The sequence below is a fragment of the Sciurus carolinensis genome, chromosome 15, assembly GCF_902686445.1.
Source record: "Sciurus carolinensis chromosome 15, mSciCar1.2, whole genome shotgun sequence".
In the NCBI taxonomy this organism is placed as follows: Eukaryota; Metazoa; Chordata; class Mammalia; order Rodentia; family Sciuridae; genus Sciurus; species Sciurus carolinensis.
The window spans coordinates 80,242,095-80,263,612 of NC_062227.1; the positions used below are offsets into that span (position 1 = coordinate 80,242,095).

Sequence of the window (21,518 nt, forward strand, 5' to 3'; positions counted from 1 at the left end):
CTCGAGAAAGCACACAAGGACACGCAGTGAGGGGCGGGTGGACCCGACGGTGCCTGCGCCTGCACGCAGCTCCAGCCGCAGGGCACACTGGCTGCAGGACACCGGGGCACGTGGCCACCCAACACAGGGGCTCCGTGCAGGAGCTGCCTGGGGTCCCTGGGCACAAAGTCCCAGGCGCGTGGGTCCAGGCCACCCAGGAGAGCCGCCTGCGGTTGGCGTGCTCACTCACCTGCGGCAGATTCAGACGCGGCATCCTCTCCACTGTCCTCGGCAGCCTCGTCGGCCAGGCCAGAGCCTGGGGAGTCAGCAGTGGCGCAGGCTGAGCCAGGGCTGCTGGGCTGGGAGGCCGAGTCACCCTCGCTGAGGGAGCCGCAGCGGGCACGCGCTGTCTGGTCCCCGTCGGCCTCCCTGTCTCGGCGTGCGCGGCGGTGCACACGAGAGTGCAGCACCATCTGGTGGTAGGTGCGGAAGATCTTGCCACACTCGAAGCACTCTGAGGACTTGCCTTGGCCCGCCGTGGCCGTGGCCCGGCGGCTGGGGCGTGCAGCTGGCCTGGGGTCGAGGTGGCTGGACAGCAGAGGGTCCCCAGGCACGCTGGCCCTCTTCCTGGGGGGGCCCTGGGAGGCCGGGGCATCCTGCTCACGCTTGCGCTTCTCTTGGCTCACCAGGATGTACTCGCGCCTGTCCTTGTCGAAGGCCACGTCCCCTGCCAGCGCCTCGTCCCAGGCCCCGGACTTGAGGTACTCGGCGGGCTCGGCCACCTTGCCCCTGGTGGCCAGCTGCCACGCCTGGTAGCTGTTGACGGGGTCCAGCTCAGCCACCCGCCGTCCAGCCGGCCCACTAGGGGGCACGTCACCAGCCACGGCTGGTTTCAAATTCAGGCACTGTAGGAAGAACTGCTTGGAGTCCAGGGGGCCCTCTGCGGCCCCCTCCTCGGCCAGGGCTCGCGTCCGGCTGGCTTCAACCTGGCGGTGTATGGCGTTATGGGCGTTCAAGCTGTCCAGGTTTGTAAACAGGTTTCCACACTTGGTGCAGACTTCATAGAGGGACAGGCCGGCAACAATGACCTCCTCCTGGACCACGTTGTTGATCGTGGCGACGGGGCCCGGCTCGCTCTTGGGTCTGCTCTTGCTCCCGGCCTTGGGCCGTGTGCCTTCATGTGGTTCTTCAGGAACCACGGCTCCTTGAACCTCCGGCCGCAGACGTGGCACCCGTGGTCGAAGGAGCCCCGGTGCTTCTTCATGTGCGCCTTCAGGAACCAGGTCTGGCTGAAGGCCTGGCCGCAGACCTCGCAGGGGAACTCCCCGGCGCTCAGCTCGGGCTTGCCGTTCTCCACACAGGCCTCGCTGCCGCGCGGGCCCTGCGCAGTGATGTGGTCCCTCTCGATGTGGCTCAGCAGCGACTCCTCCCGCAGGGTCACGAAGCTGCACAGCCGGCACTTGAAGGGCTTGTGGGCTTGGTGCACGTGCAGCTCCAAGTCCTTCTTGCGCTCAAACTGGCTCCTGCAGAAGGAGCACTGGGCCAGGGGCCCGGCCTCCCCCGAGCCGGGGGCGGCCCCCTCAGCCTCCTTGCGGCTGCTGCGCAGCAGGATCTTGCTGCCGTCCGCTGGCGCGGCCCCGTTCAGCATGCGGTTGCAGGCCGACGCGCTTCTCGTGGGGCTGGCGCACCCGTCCAGGCCCTCGGACACTCGCACCTCGCCCAGCGGCGTCTCCCCCGCCTCTGGCTCGTGTCCCTGAATCAAGGTCCCCGTGCGGTGGCTGCGGATGTGGATCTTGAGGTTGCCCTTCTGGGAGGCCCTGTGGTCGCAGTAGGGGCACTTGTAGGGCTTCTCCCCCGTGTGCTTGCGCATGTGCTGGGACAGCGAGCTCTGGAAGGGGAAGCTCTTGCCACAGATGCAGCAGCTGTGGCAGGCGGCCCTGTCCCCGTCCACCTCCTGGCTCCGGCTGGCCCTGGGTGGGCTGGGCCCTCTCCTCAGCTCCATCTCGGCCTCTCGGCTGCGATCCATTGGGAGGATGGGGCGTGGTGGCGGAGCGGCTGTCGGTGGCGCAGGCCTGAGGGACGTCTTACCTCTCCATCCTCAGAGGGGCTGCCGCTGCCCAGCGACCAGGGAGGGGCCCACGAGGAGGCAGCACACAACCCAGGTGGAGAAGCAGGCTGACGCAGCAAGCACCTGGAAGAGACAGAGACCTCGTGAACAAAGCTCCCGCACCAGCGAGCCAGCAGCAAGGCCACGGGCCAGCCGGCAGGCTCGCCAGGAGGCACAGTCCACCTGAGCACACAGAGATGGACACCAACCAAATGCAAGTCGATGAACATGGTGCTCTCTGACCCCCTGAAAACCAGGGGTTACAGTCTGAGCAACTTGGCAAGGTCCTGTCTCAAAGTAAAAAAGAAGGCCGGGAGCAGCGCCGTGAGGAGCCCTTGCCTAGCACGTGAGGCCCTGGGTTCCAGCCCCAGGACCCACAAAACAAGAGTCAGCAATCAAACAGCTACTGGCAATCACCTGCATTAGACAATTCAAGTAAATAACGACCATTTTTTTCCCAAAAAGATTCCAAGTCCTTAAGAGAGGCCTGTGGGTAGAAAGTTTGCAGACCACAGAGACACAGGCTACTCCACAAGAAGGACATGAGGAAATGTGGACAGAGAAACTGAGGCAGGGAGCAGAGTGGGAAGGAGAGCCGGCTCAGACGTGAACGGATGGGTGGGGAGCTGCAGAGACTGCGCTGGCACTACCCACATGCGAGCCAAGAGGTCAAGCAACAGTCTCTGCTGGGCACGAGGTGGTTGGACGAAGGAGCAGCAACTGGACGGGGAACAGTCTGAGACCCCAAGGTTCAGCCGCTGCCCAGGTCCAGAGCAGGTGCTGCAGGTCCGCCTGGTCACATGGTCATACCCCTCACACAGGCGCTGGCCAGAGCTTAGTGACACCTCAGGAAGCCATGCCTCTCTGGTGTGGCCTTCCATGTCCTTCCCTCCTGGGCTCCTGCTGGAACACTCACAAGGCAGCCCCCGGCTCGGGTCACAGGACCTGGTCCCAATCCCAACGCAGAGCCCTCTGCGCCTGTGAGTCCGTGCAGCATCGGCCCCGACACCCCATCTCCCCAGTGCCCAGAAGTGGTACCAGAACCCTGATGACGGCACACACCCTCCTACCTAGTGGTCACTGCCACCACCAAGCCCATCTGCCTGCCAGAGCAAGAGGGGCAGATTCTGCCCTGAGTCCCTGGCTCTGGTCTACAGGCCAAGCCAGCCCATCCCAGTGGCCCACGTCTGCGTCCGGGGCAGGGCGGGCAACATGGGTGCAGCCCTGGGACTGGGCCACGTCAGTCAGTGTATCCATAGCTACACTCTATCAAAGATGGCGCTCTTGTCCCATAGAACCTGGAGCGGCGCGTCCAGTTCACCCTGGGCATTCCACCCGGACATCTTCACTGGAACAGATGCGGAAAACCAGCCTGAGGGAGCATGGGCCACACGTCAGGGGCCGTGGCAGGACCGTCCCCAAACATCCTCCAGGGAGCAGGGATTCTGAAGGCAGGATGTCTGCCTGCTCCGGAGGACGCCAGCCTCGCCCAGAGAGAGGCACAGGTGGGACTCTTGCTGAGAATCACAGGGCGTAGTGTCTCAAGAAAGCCCCCAACCAGGTGCCAAGGTACCCAAAGAAGAACACGAGATGTGAGCAGCAGATCTGAAAAGAGGCGGCACCTAACTCGCTACCCCAGGGTCACACCGGCAGCCCCAGCCGACAGGCACGAAGCCAAGGAGTCCCTGACCCCAAGAGCAAAGCAAAAGAAAAAACCCTAACACCAGAAAAATATGGCGTGCCCAAGACCCTGTCCTCAGCAGTTCAGTCGACACTAAGTTAAAGTACTTGGTCCAACTTTCCTGATCCTGATGCAAATTCTGCGTGGCTTTATAATTCTTCATGATGATTTATTAAGGCAAATGATTTTCATGAAGCCTTATCGCATTTCGCTACCCTCCCAAAATGCTGAGTTAGGCATAACATGTACAATGATCCATTGAACGTATTATTTATATGAAACTTATTGACCAAACTTAATATTAAAAAATCTTACAAGTTTAAAGAAATATATGGAAATAAATTTATGGAGAGAAAAAAATAACTGAACCCCTGGGTGACTCAGAAGTAATTCTGCAGACTCTGCTGCACACTAATGTTTGTCCACAGAAGACATTAACCAGTGCATTCTCTGATTCTCTTGAACTGCAGCAAGCCAGCACCCAGTCCAGACTCAGAGTCAAAGGCCTGAACTGACAGGGGTCCCAGGCCGCAGCCACAGTGTGTGGACATCAAGTGACTTGTTCAGGTGCTGACTGGCCAGAATCATCGCCCAGGTGTGCTCTCTGCTATTTGTCCTGCTTCTCCAGCAAGCAGAGTGGCAGCTACCAGGGTGGCCTTGAAGGCTCAGCTCCGTGTTGGCAGGGTCCTCGGCCACGGTCCCCCTGGCCCCCCACTAACCAGCACGTTTCCTGGGTGGGGCTCCTGCACACCCTCAGCCCATTCCCGGTCAGGAGCTGAGCCTGGTAACAACCTGAGGACACTGCATGCACCAAGAGCCCCCACACACCCTCTCTTGCAAAACCCACTGTGCCTGCTGACAGGGGTCTGCTCAGCACCAGGGAGGACACAAATGTCACTAGGCCCTGCTGCTGCAGCGGGCCCCTCTACCTGCCCCCGGCACACTGGCCAGCACAATCCACAGGAGTGTTGGGGAAATGGGCCACAGGCCTGTCCCATGCAATTTGAGCTCAGCTGTCTGGTCAGGTCCACAGCCGGGCCACTGGATGCGCACACTGCTGTGGTCCTTCCCAGGGCCCTCGGGAAAAGGACCTGTGCGTCTTCGTTCCCTAGTCACCCTGACTGGGTTGGCTGGGAGGGTCTCCGGCAGCTCTGCCCATTCCCTGGGGGGCAGCGGCTCACACACAGCCGCCGGGTGGCAAAGCATGCACAGTTCAGGTCCCCCCGACCTGCACTGCTATTTTCCTCTCAAACCTTCAAGCCAAATGGGAGCTGGCTCGCCGGCGTTTCCTAAACTTCACGGGCCTGCAGATACAACCCCTCACACAACCAGTCCACAACTGGTCACCCAAACCAGAGCAACTGGAGCACAAGCCCGCAGTCAGGCAAGGGCCAGAGGGTGGCAGGGCCGGTGCATCCACCATGGGCTGCTGCCCACCTGCACACAAGCACGTGCCTCACCAGGCACGGGGCCACGTCAGCCACGGGGCCACACCAAGCACTAGGCCTCACCAGCCACAGGACCAAACCAAGGACAGGGCCTCACCAGGCACAGGGCCACGTCAGCCACGGGGTCACATAAGCACTGGGCCTCAGCAGACACGGGGCCTCGCCAGGCACTGGGCCTCACCAGCCACAGGACCAAACCAAGGACAGGGCCTCACCAGGCACAGGGCCACGTCAGGCACAGGGTCACGTCAGCCATGGGGCCACACCAAGCACACGGCCATGTCAGCCATGGGGCCATGTCAGCATGGGACCACACCAAGCACAGGGCCATGTCAGCCATGGGGCCACGTCAGCATGGGACCACACCAAGCACGGGCCACGTCAGGCACAGGGTCACGTCAGCCATGGGGCCATGTCAGCCATGGGGCCACACCAAGCACAGGGCCATGTCAGCCATGGGGCCACGTCAGCATGGGACCACACCAAGCACGGGGCCACGTCAGGCACAGGGTCACGTCAGCCATGGGGCCACACCAAGCACAGGGCCATGTCAGCCATGGGGCCACGTCAGCATGGGACCACACCAAGCACGGGGTCACGTCAGGCACAGGGTCACGTCAGCCATGGGGCCACACCAAGCACAGGGCCATGTCAGCCATGGGGCCACGTCAGCATGGGACCACACCAAGCACGGGGCCACGTCAGGCACAGGACCGTGTCAGCCATGGAGCCACATCAGGCACCAGGCCACATCAGGCGCAGAGCTCATGGGAAAGCGCTGTTTCTGTTTTATTACAAGATGCATTACAAACTTTCCAAGGCTAAAACTGGGAACTTGCCGAAGAGGCTGTAATTTAATTGTTTCAGCATAAAAATGACTTGCTGGTGTCAGAGCGGATCTCCAGTGGACTTCCTGCTCTGTGGGCATGAGTTTCTCCGCAATGGGATGAACAGCGTGAAGCTGCGTTTTAAAAATGCCCTGTGTAATTTTCAACCTAATATATTTCATTTTGGAGAAGCTGGGTAATTCAATCACACTCATAAAAAATGGGGAAAAGTAAGATGTTTACTAAGGAAAATGTATCTTTGTTACACAAAAAAATGCATGAAAATGGCGAAGAGCAGAGGAAGCCCAAGGACGAGACAGAAAAGGTGGAGGAGAAACGCCGCGGCCCTCCTGGAAGACCTGGCTGCGCAGCCCCACGCCTCGCAGGCCAGGCCAGCTGCACGCTGCCGCCAGCGAGCCCTCCCCTCGCCACCCAGACCCTGCAGTCGGACGAGGCGGAGGCCTCCGACACGGCAGATCCAGGATAAATTTGACGTGAGGGCCACCTGTCCGACCACCGGGTCCCTCCAGGTGTGCAGAACCCGGCACCAGCACAGCACACACCTGTCGCTCTAGCGCACCCATGGTGACAGGCTCCGAGAGCCCGGTGCACACCCACAGCCAACACCAGACGCAGAGGCCAGAAGAAGCACTGTGACCAGCCACAGGGCATCCACAGCACGACCGTGACAGCGAGCCTCCCTCGGCGTAGCCCGGCTCCCAGCGAAGCATGGCCCTCACAGGCTCCAGCACCTTCTGAGGCAGGTCAGGCACAGACAAGGGCCCCCTCACCAGCGCACTTCCCTTCCCTGCCGAGCACACTGGACAGGTCAGGAGCTGAGCAGAGGAAGATGCAGAGGAAGAGGCTCAACCTCACGGCCACCGGCCACTCCCAGGCCAGGCAGGAGCTGCACCTGTGCACATGCCTCTGGGGGTGCGCCATGTGCCCTGGGACTGGAGAAGCTCCCAGAAGGCCAGGGAGGGAGGGACGCTGTGTTTGCAAGGAACACCTGTCCTCCCAGGGCATGTGTCTGGGAATCAGACAGGGTGGGGTGAGCACTGGACTCCAGGAGGCTGCGGGCCCCCGTGGCCTCTGCCTCAACTCACACTAAGCCCCTTGCAAACCCCTGGAGACGCCCAACAGGCCCTTCCCACCCTTAACATGAGCCCAGTCACCTTGCTCAGCCTACAACAGACCTAAACCCCCACCATCTGCACCCCCAGTCAACATCCCCGTGCCCTGACCCTCCTGCGGCCATCCTGCCCACCAACACAGGTGTGGTCTCGCCACCCAGATGAAGAGACAGTTGGTGCCCCAAAACAGCTTGTGAGGGACACTCAGACTACCTCAATCAAAATCCAGTTCTGCCATTAACTCAGATGAGCTGTGTGACCCCAAGAGAGTGGCCTCTCTGTTCCTCACTCTGTTTCCTCATCTCAAAGTGTAACGACAGAATGACACCTATGTTGTGATCCTCTTGTGAGGCTTAAATCAATGCACGTGAAGTACAGCAGGAGCCCTCAGCACACTCCAGCGCCTCCAGACACTGCCGGCGATCGCGGGAAAGTGAGTGAAGCATCGTGCGGTGTTCAAAGACAGCTGGTCACTGGCACTGGCAATATCTGACTGAATAAATCCAAAGAGGCAAGAGCAGCAGCTTGGGAAGCCAATTAGAAACATCTACATGGTACTGCACGTGCCGTGCTGGACAGGGGACCTAGTGCAACTATAATCATCTGCAACAGACACGTCCACACATCTGACCTCCAGGCCTCTTGACGAAAGCTAAGCTTTCACACGGTCTTGGTGTCCCACGGTATTTGGGAATCCCTGCTACTCTGTTAAGCTGGAGATACGGTCAAAAGCTCCTGGTTTTTGGAGATGTGTCATGAAGTATTCAGAAATGGCTTGCAAGAAACAGAGATGGGAGACAGATATACCGCTGGGCCTGGAGGGTCAGCATGCAGGTGTCCGTGTTCACTGGCTACTCAGGCCACTCTGCACTGGTAGGGTTTGGACTTTTACACAGGAGTCAAATGAACCCCACTTGCTCCTCTGGAGAAACAGGAGGAGGCAGCGCTGCCCTCAACCAGCCCCAAGGAAGCTCCAGGCCCCAAGGAATGCGGTTGGGAAACTACCTCCCATTCACCCCAGTTTTCTTAAGAAAGAAAAATCATCCAACCAACATGAACTTGTTCCAACGGATTCTTCTTTAAAGACGCATTCTGATTTCTGAAAGACCTGCCCGAGACAGTGGAGAAATCACCCAGGAGCCCCAGCTGCAAAGCCATCCTGGAAGGCCAGCAGCACAGCCCACGAGCAAGTCTGGCCGCTGGTGGCCTTCACAAAGGCCCTTTCCCTCTTCCCAGCGTAGAAACAAGTAGCGCTGTGAGGGTTTCCTTCCATATTTTAAACAACAATTTTCTGACCAGTTAAATACAGCATTGTCGGGGGAAACGTGAATACATTTCTAAAATCAAGAGTAAATCTTACCACTTTCTGCTGTGAATCACACCGGCATGGAACAAAAGCTGAAGGGTCTGTTCCCAACCTCTGAACCTAGGAAAGTCGGCACCCTCAGAATCTCAGCCTGAAAAAGGAACCCCAGACTAGTATCCAAACACACCCTAACACGCAGAGCAATTTCCAGAACAACCCTTAAGTGCCGAAGCACCCAGGCGGACCCCTGCAGGAGCAGGAGCAAGCTGAGCCCCAGCCAAGGGAGCACTGCAGCCCGCGAGTCCACCCCAGGGCGCCCTCCTGCTCCATGCCACACTGCTCTGGCTTCCTGCCCGCCTGGCTCTACTGGCCCCTGGCTGTCGCCCCTCCAGCCCCCTTACAGAGAAGCTGGGCTTCCAGGTCAGCGAGTCCAGGGGCCGTGGCCATGTGCACACATCTCTGGGGATGGGTACTGTGGGAGTGGACTGCAGGGGAATCGGATGGCTCCAGGAGGGCAGGGGAGAGCCCCACCAAAAACTCATCCAAAAAAGCTCAACACGGGAAGAATGGCTGAGATATTTACAGGGTCGACCGCCAAGGAGTAGCACAGCTCCCAAGGGCGCGCCGCCCAAGGAAAAGGGCAATCCCTCTCAAGCACTTCATAGGGCGATTCCTGCCAGTCCCAGGGACCTGCCCTGCGGTGGGCGCAGGCCCAGTGGGTGCAGTGGGCCAGGCTGCGCACTGTGCCAGTTTGTTCCCCTGCAGACAATGAACGGCCTCTCGAGCTGCACTGTAGCATTATGAGCCATGAATTAAAATACATCATTAACATCCTCCACCAGCTTATCTTACCACTGAGACAAAAAGCCTATTATCTGCCCAAATGGGGGAAGTTCCCGAACAACAATGAAGAGTTCCTCTCCCTACAAACCGTTCCGCAGGAGATCAACAATTGAGGCTCACAGTGCCCAGACCAGGGTCCCGCCAGTGCGCATTCACTGCTGGGAGAACAGGCAGGGCTGAGGACAAGGCCCGCGGCTGCTGCTGTCCTCAGACCAATCAATAATCCATTATGGACAAGCCACACTCCACTCCAGCAAGAAGGAAGGAGCCAACGGCACCAGAATCAGCCGCATTCACAAAAGCCCCACCCGCCTCCCCACCGGGAAGGCACAGACCCCCAGCACAGGGTGCAGCCCACGGCCAGGAGGAGCAAGCTGCCAGTCACCAGCCTGCCCAGGACTTCACCAAGCCTCGCTGCAAGGGCGGCCTGGCGTGGGCTTCCTTCAGAAAGGAGGTGTGGGAGAGAGGAAGACAGAACCGCTGCCTGAACAAAGGCTTCCTCTGAAAGCTTCAGCTCCCCTCAAACAAATCCAAGCCAGCACCAACAGGTCTGTCCCCAAATGCAGAGAACTGCCTGCACTGTGGCTTTATCAGACTCTGATCCCTCAGACCCGATTCCAATCTGCACCTCAGACCACAGCTTTGGAGCCACTGTCTACTTAAAGCAAAAGTGCACAATGGCTCAAACGTCCTTCTTCCAAGTAGGTTACTTTCAAGAAGTCGTTTACCATGAACTGTCAGAAATAAACAAACTCACGCCTGGTTCAGGAGAAAGAGATTCCATTTTCCAGACGTAAAGGAAAAAACATTTGCTAACAGTGCAGATGAGAGCAAAATATTTCCCAAGAAAACACGAAACAGCATTCACGTTTAAACCACCCCAATGAACTTTTACTAAAATATAAAGGTTGGTACTCAAACTTGACTTTATGGGGGGAGGGCAGCTGACACAGTGTAATCACTGAAAACATTCCGAACGCCCCAAGAATGAGTGAGGGAAGGTGTGGGGAATTTCTTCCCTGGCTATTAGTACCCCGGGAAGGCTCCCCTGGAGCAGCGTCGGGGTGATGGGTCCACCAGGGGGCAACCTCGAGGCCCCAGGGCCCCTGGACCTCCCTTCTGCTCCCCAAAGCCAGGTCCTGCACCTCCCATGCCTCAACCACCTGTCACGAGAAAATCAACGTCAGGTAGTTTCCTGCAGATACATGAACACGTTGTTTTCGCCCGTCATCCTGCACAGAGCAGTGTGAGGAGTGGACAGGGAGGGCCAGGCTTCCTGGAGCAGCCTGGGAGGGTGCCCCCAACCGTATCAGCACTGCCATTAAGAGGCCCATTTCCAGAACTGCAGTCCTGCATCACCCAAACTGGGCCCTGTGGCCACTGAGGGCCACTCTACACTGCAGACCCCTCACTACCACGAAATGAGCCACAAAAGTACTCGGTTGCTACTTTGATCCCTTTACATTCTGCACCACCAATGTCAACGCCAACACTGCAAATAATTCTGAAACACTGAAAGCTTGGAGTAATACCAGAGAAAAAATGAAGACTCATAAATATCTATTTTTAAAACATGGAAAAGCAGAGGGCCTTCCATGCACTACAGAGAGATCCAAATTAAAAAGTGGTGAGACACTGTCACTGAGCCTGAACGTGCAGAAACTGGTACCAATACAATGTCTAACACATTTTTTTCCAAATTCTTTTATAATCAGCAACAGAGAAAACAAAACGATGCAGAACTCACATTTCATTTCTAGGGAACACTTCCTAGTTATTGCCAGACATTTTTGAAAATTCTATTAGCAAAATGCAAAATTGACTTTCCCCAAAATCTGCTTACACACAAGTTGTATGTGTGATGCCACATGAACCAACACAGAGAAGAGTACCTGCCCCTCCCAACACGGGGACTGTCCTCCTGTCCAGACTCACCAAAAACAGCATACGTCCCCAGCACAGGCCTGAGAAAGAGCCCACCGGCACTAACCAACGCAGGTGTGAGAAGGCAGATCCCCACTAACCCCTACCTACCGTGGGTGTGAGAAAGAGCCCACCAGCACCTCCCCAACGCAGGTGTGAGAAGGCAGACCCCCACTAACACCTACCTACCGTGAGTGTGAGCGTGAGACACAGACCCACCCTCTCCCCGACATTCTCTCCTTCCTCTGCTGTTTACAAAAGCGCCTAGAAGTCCCCACCAGGTAATGAAAGAAAGAACTGCGTCCAGGAATACAAAGAGAGGCCATCGTGCGCAGTAAGCCACAAACAGCCTGTGAAACATTACCTTGCACGCGGTCCTGGCAGCGGCCGCAGCCCCGACTCCTCCACCAGGCGCTCACGGGGGAAGTGAACACTCCCTCCGCCGGTCCTACTGGAACCTACGCGACCCTGCATGTTGCCTCTGGAGCAGGGAAGCGCGCACCCAGCCGGGCCACCTCTGCCAGCCTAGGACACCAGCTGACCCTCCAAGAAGGCCGGAACCACACGGGCGACTGTGCCCGGACGCTGTGTGCAAACAGCGCCTCGCCGCCCAGCTGGGTTCCCAGACCCACTCTGCCAGAGACCCTGGCGCCCACGGCCCATCTGAAGACCGCGCGGCTGCAAGCACCCAGCCTGGAGACAAAAGACGGCCACGCTTTCCTCACGGGGAGCGAGAAAGGACGAGCAGGTGAGCATCTATGAAAACCACCCATGCACACGCCTGGCTGGTGAAAGGTCACTCGCACGCTCGCCGCTCAACACACCGGGCGATGCACGCTGACCAGGTCTGTGGCCCAGAGGCGGCTCACAGCTACCTGTGGGATGCCAGACCCACCGGAGAGGACACCACCACGCTGGCCCTCCCACCCCGCAGGGAACCGAAAACACGGGACGGCTCCCAAGTGCCCGTCTCAACACAGCACCTGAGGGGACCGAGGGAGAGGTCACTGTCACCCGCCCTGGCCACCCGAGAACGGGCTCCTGTCCAAGGCCAGCCACCAAACCCACCTTTTCTGAGGTGGAGATGGGCTCACCCCTCGCCCCTCTTTGCAGAAGCCCAGCCAACGGGAGCAAACAGGTGCTCGCTTCCCCTCTGGCTCCTGACCGAAACCCTTCCTTGGCTTAAACCGCTCAAGCAGAGCCCTGTCCTGCCAGGAACCTCGTTACAAAGCCATCTGGACCTCAGGCTAGGAATCGTGCGCAAGGAGCATGCGGGAGACCCAGCTCCACCAAAGGCCCAGAAATCTCAGCCATTTTTATCCATGGGTCACGGCTACCAGCTAACCACCCGCGAACTCGAGTCAAAGTCGAGTGGCCTCAGGTAAGCGGCAGGGTACAGCTGGGGCACCTGGACCTCCCGCCACGACTTCCGCTTCCCCAGGCGCCACCAGGCATCTGGACCAGCAGGACAGTCTCAAGGCCACCGTGACTCAGGTGGCTCTCACCAGCCAGGCTAGCTGGGAGTGCGTGAGTGACAAGTCCTGCCTGGGACCCGAGAGAACCCAGGAAGGGGTTTAAAGCATGACAGCACGCACCTGGAATCCACCGCTGGAGGCGAGGCAGGAGGGTCCAAGTGCCAGGTAGGCCTGGCCAACCTAGTGAGAGCCTGAGTTGGCATAAAACAAACAGGGCTGGGAGTGTAGCTGCGTGCAGAGCACCATGGGGTTAGGTCTCCGGTACCAGAAAGAAGACGGCTCAGAGCCAACAGGGTTAGGACTCCACCTAAATGCAAGTACCACTGGCTTCCAGGCCCTGCACGGAAATCTCCTATTTCTAGTTATTCAGGCAAACATACATCTCAATGCTACAACTTCCTGGTTTCTATTTACTGAGTTTGCTGTTCTCAAAATCACTTTGAGGTGCCAGCCCATCTCAGGTGCTGCCTCCTTTGTCTGTGACCACGGCAGCCACAGGATGGGCAGCCACAGTGCCTCGGGCTGTGCCCCGGCTAAGCCACGCTGACGGGGTGTGAGGGAGGAGCAGGAAGCCTAGGGGGCAGGGGCACACAGACAGCCGGCAATGACGTTGGAGCCTGGTGGGAACCCACGACACCACGCCTCTCCACCACGTCACGCGAGTCTATGACAGCACGTGCACGACACTGTGCGTGTCTGTGACACCATGCACGTTCACAGAAGACAGGCCTGCCCGGCTCCTGGCACCTACGCACATCCTTCCTGGAACGCTCCAGACGAGGAGCTGGGATTTGCGCCCCATGTGCCCCTTTTCTCCTCTTACACTGAAGCCTCCACTTCAGATACACACCCCCATCTGCCCTGCTGGCCAGCGAGGTCCCAAAGCAGGTCTCCGCTCTCACAAGAGAAGAAGAGCACACGCTGCTCCGCCCCCGACGGGGGTCTCAGCAGAGTACGGGGCAGGACAGTCCACAGGCACGTGCTGGCCCGGTCTCAGATCTGGCCAGGCCACTGCACACCTCGGTGGCCACTTCCCGGGCATGACGGGAAGCGGCTTCCTCCTGGGCAATCCCAGGCCCGGGCGAGGCCGGTGGGGCTGCTTCTCCCCGGGCACCACTTACTTAGCTGAGAGCTACGCGTGGCCCCCACTCCTGATGCGTCCACCACCTTAGGAGAGAGCAGCCCTGACCGGAAAAGCCTCAGGAGGACAGAGGGGCAGGTCCCCTGGCCGGTGCGGCTCGCGCACCCCAGAGAGCATGAGCCAAGAGCCCCCACCCTCACCCGGGACACGTTCCAGCAAGAGAGCTCCCTCTGGAACGGAGCCACAGACCCACTGCCCAGGGTGCGCCGGCTCGCCCCGCGGCAGGGGCCTCGCGAGGCAGCGCCAGGGCAGCGCGGGAAAGCCACGCGCACAGGCACTCCTCTGGGAGAGCGGAGTGAGCCAAGGAGACGGGGACCCGCGGGGCACTGCCGTGGACAGGAGGCTCAGGCGGTGATCGCGAGGAACCCCCCACGGGGGTCTGTCACACAGCGGCTTTCTGGCATGGGGCAGGTGGGACTCATGGTCCCAAAGAAGGTCACTGCACACACATCACCGCGCTGCCTCGCTACCACTGTCAGAACGACCCGAGCGGGAGCAACGCCCACGAACAGCACGCTGAGTCTCCATGCAGGGTCCCACGCAGACGTGCGGACACCTGCCACGCACAGCAGGAAGAACTGACGCCACGCTGGCAGAGGCTCAGCTCCACTCCCGCGGAGCACGGGGTCTGCCCGCCCAGCAGGCCTCCGTCTCTGACGGTGCACCCTCGTTGAGACCGGGACAGGAGAGCAGAGTCTGAGCACCTTCCTCACGGCCACAAGCCCGTTCCTTTCCATCCTCCTGTCCCCAAGCCCACCTGCAAGCTGTGGGGACAGTCCACTCAGGTGGTGGACCTCCCAACACGGCTGCGATCTAAATGCAGAAGGACCTCAGGACAGGGTCCCAACTCTGGGCCTCCACTGGGTGTGCTGGGCCACCAGGAAGGCCCCGAGGGCAGGAGCCTGAACCGAGAGGCCACGGTCAGTCACTGGCACCTCGGCCACCCACCAGCGACAGAAATCAGGGCGCTGGTGCATGGCTTTCCCTTCTCAGGGAGCCCCACAGCTCAGGGCAGGGAAGGAGACACCTTGGCCCCGCCTCACTCAGGGCTGAGAGCAAGGTCCACCGTGTCAGAGCCACCAAGAGAGTCACCAAGACAGAGACACAGTGAAGCACAGGCTGAACTTCCCAGCCCCCGGAGCCCATGCTCTGTCACCTTCTCCTTGGTGCACGGGGGATGACTGTCTACCCCTCTGTTCTTCAGAAATAACGGAGGGACTTCTATGACAGACTGAGTCAGATCCTGGGGCTAAGACTCAGCTTCTCCCTGACACTGCCCATGACCGTCTGGTAACTGTATGACCAAGAGGTTACACCTGTCCTGGGAACACCGTCACCAGCAACAACAGGCACCACCTTCTCACACCACAGGGACCTTGAGGGCTTCCTCCAATCCTACAGCCACCCCCGCCCAGGCCACACCACGAAGGAACAAGAAGGCCAAGGGGACCAGTGTCTCCCATGCCTATGGCCCGCTGGGTCCTGACATGCCTTTCAGAAGCCCTGGATCACTCTCTTTAAAGTGGCCCCTGAATGAAATGGAAGCAGGAGGTGTCACCCACATTTTGTGCAGTTGTCAGGATTTACTTACAGACTAGTGAACATGACGCACCAGCAGAAGCAAGTGCAACGCGGGAAAACGCAGCTGGAGGGCTCGGGCAGGGTGGGTGCCGCCCGCAGCTGCAGGGGCCTGCTCTGGTGGGGAGGCTAGGGCAAGTCACCAGACTCAACAGCTGTCTCCCGAGCGCCCGCCAGGAGCCGCGCCAGCCGGAGGCACGAAGCTCCGCCCAGGGCGCACAGCCAGGCAGGTCCTGCCTCACCTGGGCCTCCTCCCCAGGCTACGGAGGGGACCGGCTCCCCGGCTAACTCCCCCAAACCAAGACAGAACATGCAGCTTGCGCTTCTCCCACCGTCCATGGAGACATCGCGGGACGGACACTGAGTTCAACACTCACTTCCTCCCAGAACCTGTCACCCAAGGGTGTCTGCGGCCTCTGGTGAGCTGGACCGTGACCAGGCCAGCGCACCCCTGCTGTGCACTGTTCTGGAGAGCACCTCAGCCAGAGGGCCACGGGGTGAGAGTGTCCCACCACTCAGCATTCCAAGACCAGAGACTGCTTCACGCAAACCCGTGTCAACACTCAGTCAGGCAACGGCACACGGGAGCGCTGGGCAGGAGACTGTGCGCCACTTCCCACGCTCCTCCTGCTCACTGAAAGCCTGACACACTCCCACGCCCAGAACGTCCTCAGGAGGGAACACGGACACCAGGGAGGCACGTCTCGGCACAGGGGCACACGGGACAGACGGGGCCCCACCCTGAAGACCTGCCTGTAAAACCCCAAACCCTCCCGTGCTGACGAGCACACACCTGCTCCACAGCCACACCTCCCAGGAGGGAGCACGGCCATCTACACCCTGAAAGCTCCCTCCCCCAACAGCAGCACGCTCTGCAAACTTGGTAAAAAGAAGTCCAAGCCCGACGCGGTGGCACACGCCTGTAATCCCAGCAGCTCAGGAGGCTGAGACAGGAGGATCTGAGTTCAAAGCCAGCCTCAGCAATGGTGAAGTGCTAAGCAACTCAGTGAGACTCTGTCTCTAAACAAAATATGAAAAAACAGGGCTGGGGATGTGGCTCAGTGGTAAAGGCCCCTGAGTTCAATCCCCGGTAACAAAAAAAAAAAAAAAAAAAAAAAAGAAGTCCATCTGCCTGCCATGCAGAGGAAGTGCATCCCACACACAAGCACCAATCCAGAGGCTGCCCGCACAGGCTGCTCCCAGGAAATCCAGCCCGCGCACTCCAGGGACCATGCTCTCCCAAAAACCCAACAGTAGAGGCCTCACCGCGACCTGTTCTTATTTAATAACTTTTATAATCATCATTGAACTCTTTTTGACTTTTTTCCAGCTATGCTAATAAAAGTGATCCAAAGCCAAGGTCAAAGCAAACACTTGTTTTTAACTGCACTGCCACCCCAGGACTGAGATGCAGAGGCCACAGAAGGAACACAGGTATTCTCACCGGCCCAAACAGGCCTCTCCAGCACACGGGCAGCAGAGCGCACATCCCAGGAAAGTGCCACACTCTGAGGAGTCCCTGCTCAGGGGAGGACTGAAATCAGAAGTCCGGTGCGAAAACAATCACATTCCCAAGAAAGGCTTGCACTGCTTTTAAGAAAACGTAATGATGCACATACCCAAGGCCTTCCTGAGCCACAGCAGATGCTTGGAGACAAACCAAAGCCCCCACGTGCAGCCACTGGCAAGTCACAACAATCAGACTGTCCCACATTGTGTGGGCAACCAAGTCAGGAGACAGCCCAGCAGAAGCTCAGTGCAGCACCCAGAGGCCCCTGACGTGCAGTTCTGATCAGCCAGACAGATGTCAATCCAGGCTACCAAGACGTCACCGAGGACACCCGCCATAGTCCAAGCGCCTGCACACCGCCTTCCACCAGCCATCTGCCTGACCCTGGATCTCAGGGCAGCCCATTCTCCTCCACCCACAGCATTCGCATCCACAACACAGACGGACGGACAAGGGGCAGCTTGTGGCCGAGAGCTGACCTACCCATCAAAATCTGCATTTCACTGAAATCTGGACTCCACCATCCTCAAACATTACAGGTCCTCCCAGACCTGGAAGTCACTCCTACTGGATCTGATGGTGAGTTTCAAAAGTGATACTCACACAGCATCTTGTCACCTAGACAGTTCACTGCATGAGCAATAGGAAGTACGTGACGGCCTGTCTTCCGATGCCAAATGAGACATTTAAACCCATTTTTTAAATGAGATTTTTTAAAACAGACTTCTTTTAAAAGAAAAGAATATAGATCCACCAAAGTGTCCCTTCCTTTACATGAGCACCCAACGCTCCTTCACATGCAGTCTCTGGAATGGGGACCACAGGCTGCTTGAAATGATGTCGTGCAGAGCCCCCAAGAGCCAGGCGTGTGGCAGGCGACCTGCAGGGCCAGGACGCGGCCTCCCCAGTACCACCTGCAGGGCCAGGACGCGGCCACCTGACCCGCCGGCCTCCCCAGTACCACCTGCAGGGACAGGATGCGGCCTCCTGACCCACCGGCCTCCCCAGTACCCATGCTGGTCCTTTCAGGAGAGGTTAAAATGTTTCATTTTCTTCTAACTTTGTAGTGGTGGGTCTCTAAGGCCTGAGGATGTGACATCAGACCCTCAGGAGGCTGGGGCAGGGCCAGGAGAGAGGTGACCTGGCCAGGCATCCCTGGAGAGGCAGGGAACTGCAACTGCATCACTCCGAGGACATGCCACTTAAGGACACCGTCCCCTCCTCATCTCGGCCCCCGAGGGAGCCACGGCCTCAGCAGAGACCTGAAGTGCACATGTGAAGGTGACCTGCTCCAAACACTGGAAGGGCGATCGTGTCCAAGGCTGTCCAGGCGCCGCGTCCTCAGGGCCACTCAGTGTCTAGAGCACCACGGGATCTGGCCCCCTTTCCCCTCAGCGTAGGCCCAGAGACCAAAGCCAGCATGCTAGAGTCACGTGTGTCCAGAGCCAACTTCCTGCCCCGCACACCTGGCTCCAGATCGGCAGTCACAGGGGAACAGGGAAGAAGAAACACAGGAGGTTTTATTCCTTGGTGGCAAAGGAGGAGTGATGCTTTAGTCAAGGAAACGCGAAGGAGAAAGAGCCTTTTTAAAAGCCCTGCACCCTCCCCTCGGGCCAAGGGAACCGACCTACATCAGAGAAATGCCGCGTCCAGGACCTTTCGAAGACACCCAGGGAAGGAGCTCCAGGTCCAACGGGTGGGCACGACCCTCAGACCTTCACTCTTACACCTGCCGGGCAGCAAAAGGCAAGGCAGGGGGAGCCGGGAAGACCAGGCGGGAAGACCAGGCGGGTGGCCGAGCTTACAAAGACCAACCCCTGACCAGGCCAGAGAGCAGGGACGCCCCCCAGGCCTTCCCACTAAAGGCTTGGCACATCCAAACCGGGGCTCCTTCTGCAAATCAACTGGAGACTCCTCCCTAGGAGAGCCACCGCCACAAAAAGCAAGGACAGATCGAGGATTGGCCACAGGACAAGCTCAGAGCAGTGCCAGGGACAGAAGAGATGAACTCCGGGTGACACCTCAGACCTTGGCGAGCCGACCTCCTAGATACAGCAGGTGCTGCCTGGTAACTCAGAGGTCAGCCTGCGGGGAGGCTGGTGAGTGGAGCAGGGAACTCTGCACGTCTGAAATCATTCCAAAGTTTTAAAGTCACACTGCACTGCATACAGTACACCATGAACTCGTGCAAACGAAAAGTTTTATTAGACAACAGAAAGCTGTCTCATTTGCAAAAACTTAAAATAATAATGAAATGAAAATTCAGAAAGAAGAATAGAATAGGTTAACACATGAGGGCTTCGGAAGCAAGGCACAGCGCTGGCCTGGGACACGAGGATAGCAGTTCCCTCAGGGCCCTCCTCACAGTCACCCGGAGCCCTGGAGGGAAGCCACCTCTCGGTGCTCAGGTACCAACAGTCAGTGCTCTCAAGGGCTCACCGCGACCACGCACCGTTCTGGACACAGGGCAGGGCTCAGGGTGCAGCTCAGGGGTGGAGCACCTACTTGGCATACCTGTGCTCCTTCCCACACCACGAAAATAGAGTAGCAAGATAAACACACTGTGCACATAAAATCCACTCGATCCCCACACCTCCCTGTGAAATCATCACAATTATCCTCCCCACTCATAAATAAGGAACACGGGCACAGACAGGGTAGGCATATTGCTGAACACACAGCTCAGATGTGGCCAAGCCAGGGCCTCTAACCCAAGCTGGAGAGAACAAGGAGTTTGTTCACACTTCACTCTGGTTGTGGTCCACTCAGGCATTTAAGAAGCCCTGGGAAAGAGGCTGTGAGGTGAGGGTGAGAAGAGGCGGGGGTGGGCAGCAGCGGCAAGGGAAGACTCGGTGTGCAGGACCCTCCTAGGGCAGGGCCGACACGAGCCACGGCGGGGCCAGCACACTCCACTCACACACTCCCCTCAAACCAAGGAGGCAAAGGCACCTGGCTTTAACTGAAAACGACCACGCTCGAGTGTTTTCTGAGGAGTGGCTACTTCTCCTCCGTTTCCAACATCCTCCCGTGGCCCGTCTACACCTCGCTGGAAATCACAAGTTCCCTCGGAGCAAATATCAACTCCAGCGCTGCAGGTTTTACTTACAATGCTAATCACTTTATTCCTAGAGAGGTGCCACTCAATGCAGCCCCACCCCGCTGGCATGCACGTCCTGGGCCTCTCCCGCCCACCGGATGCAGTCGATTTGGGGACAGAGAAACCATGAGGACACACTGACCACAGACCTCATCCCAGGAGCCGTGACCTCCACCCTGCCCAGTCATCACCACTCCCCTCCCGGTGTCCCTGAGGAGCAGCCACACGTCACCTGCTACTGAGCCCTGCAAGGTGACAGCCCTGCACGTCTGTAGCAGGCACTGTGAGTATCTGTGAGGATCAACCCGCAGGTGGCTGGGGCCACTAGAGAAGGAAACCGCCCCAGGCAGCACCGGACCCCAGGCCCACCCAGCAGAGAGCCAGGCTGGCACACGCCATCCTGCAGGGCCCACGCCAGTCCTCCAGAGGCCAGGCAGCTCCCGAGGGGCTGGAGGGCAGGCAGGGAGCCGGCGCAGCGGGAGTGCACGCCTGGGGTCTCGGTGGCGCCCGAGCGCCGGGCACATGGCTAAGAGCAGGCACCAGGGCAGGGAGGCAGGCAGAGGGGAGGGACGAAGGGACACACGGGTTGAGGGCCATCACACCAGACGACTGCACGTTCCCTGGAAAGGAAACAGGAAGCCACCCAAGTCCCTGGCCAGGAGAAGCTGACAAACAGGAGTGTAGTGTGGCCCCCCTGTGCTGTGAGTAGCAACCAGGAAGGGGCATGCAGGAGACCTGGGTCCTCAGGCCTTACCAAGGAACAAGGACCAAGAGCCAAGGCTGGCCAGGCGGGCGGGAGGAGGCGGGGACAGGGGACCATGGTTTGGACCTCTGGAAGCAGAAATAGGGCAGTGGAACTTTGGGCCCCACAGAGTGCACACCTCAGAATCTCTGGGCAGGAGGGACTTACGGGATTCTAGGCCTGCCTCTCCTGCCCCAAGGGTTCCAGGACTTGCACAAAAGCAATTATACTGGTCCTAACCAGAGTGCAGGCTGCTTGGGAGAAAAAGTGGTCTCACCACCTTCCACCCACACCAGTCTATCAAAAGCTACAGGTAGCTGCTCACAGAGGGAACAGGCCAAGAGGTACACTGGTCAGAACCCCATGGCACACAAACTCTGCTCCCTCCCAGTGTGATCCCAGGAGGACAGGACAGGACAGGACAGGACGGGCCCACCCACTCTCAGAGGGCCCAGTCTCAAGTGTTGTAATCTACATGGGCAACCTCATTTTCTAAGCAGAAGTTTAGCAATTTCCTGCATCTGCGAACACATTCAAACTCCAAGTGCGTTCAATTCCTGATTTTCTTTTACCAGATATATTCATTTTATGGTGTAAAATAACAGCATGCATGTTCATCTCTGAAGGCAGCTGCACACAGGGACACACAGAGGACAGACAGGAGTGCCTCTCATCCCGTCTACTGAGCCAGACACCGCTTGAATAATCGTAATCAGCAGAGAAAACTT

At 58.5% G+C, this 21,518-nt stretch overlaps 1 protein-coding gene across 1 annotated transcript in view; it reads right to left on the reverse strand.

Annotated features, from left to right (window-relative positions):
• Positions 1–21,518, reverse strand: part of Znf516 (zinc finger protein 516) — a 110,364-nt gene that overhangs the window by 69,103 nt on the left and 19,743 nt on the right. Inside the window, 2 exon segments of the mRNA XM_047526580.1 lie at positions 230–1,141; positions 1,144–2,170. Of these exon segments, the coding sequence (XP_047382536.1) occupies positions 230–1,141; positions 1,144–2,005 (1,774 nt within the window). The 5' untranslated portion in view covers positions 2,006–2,170.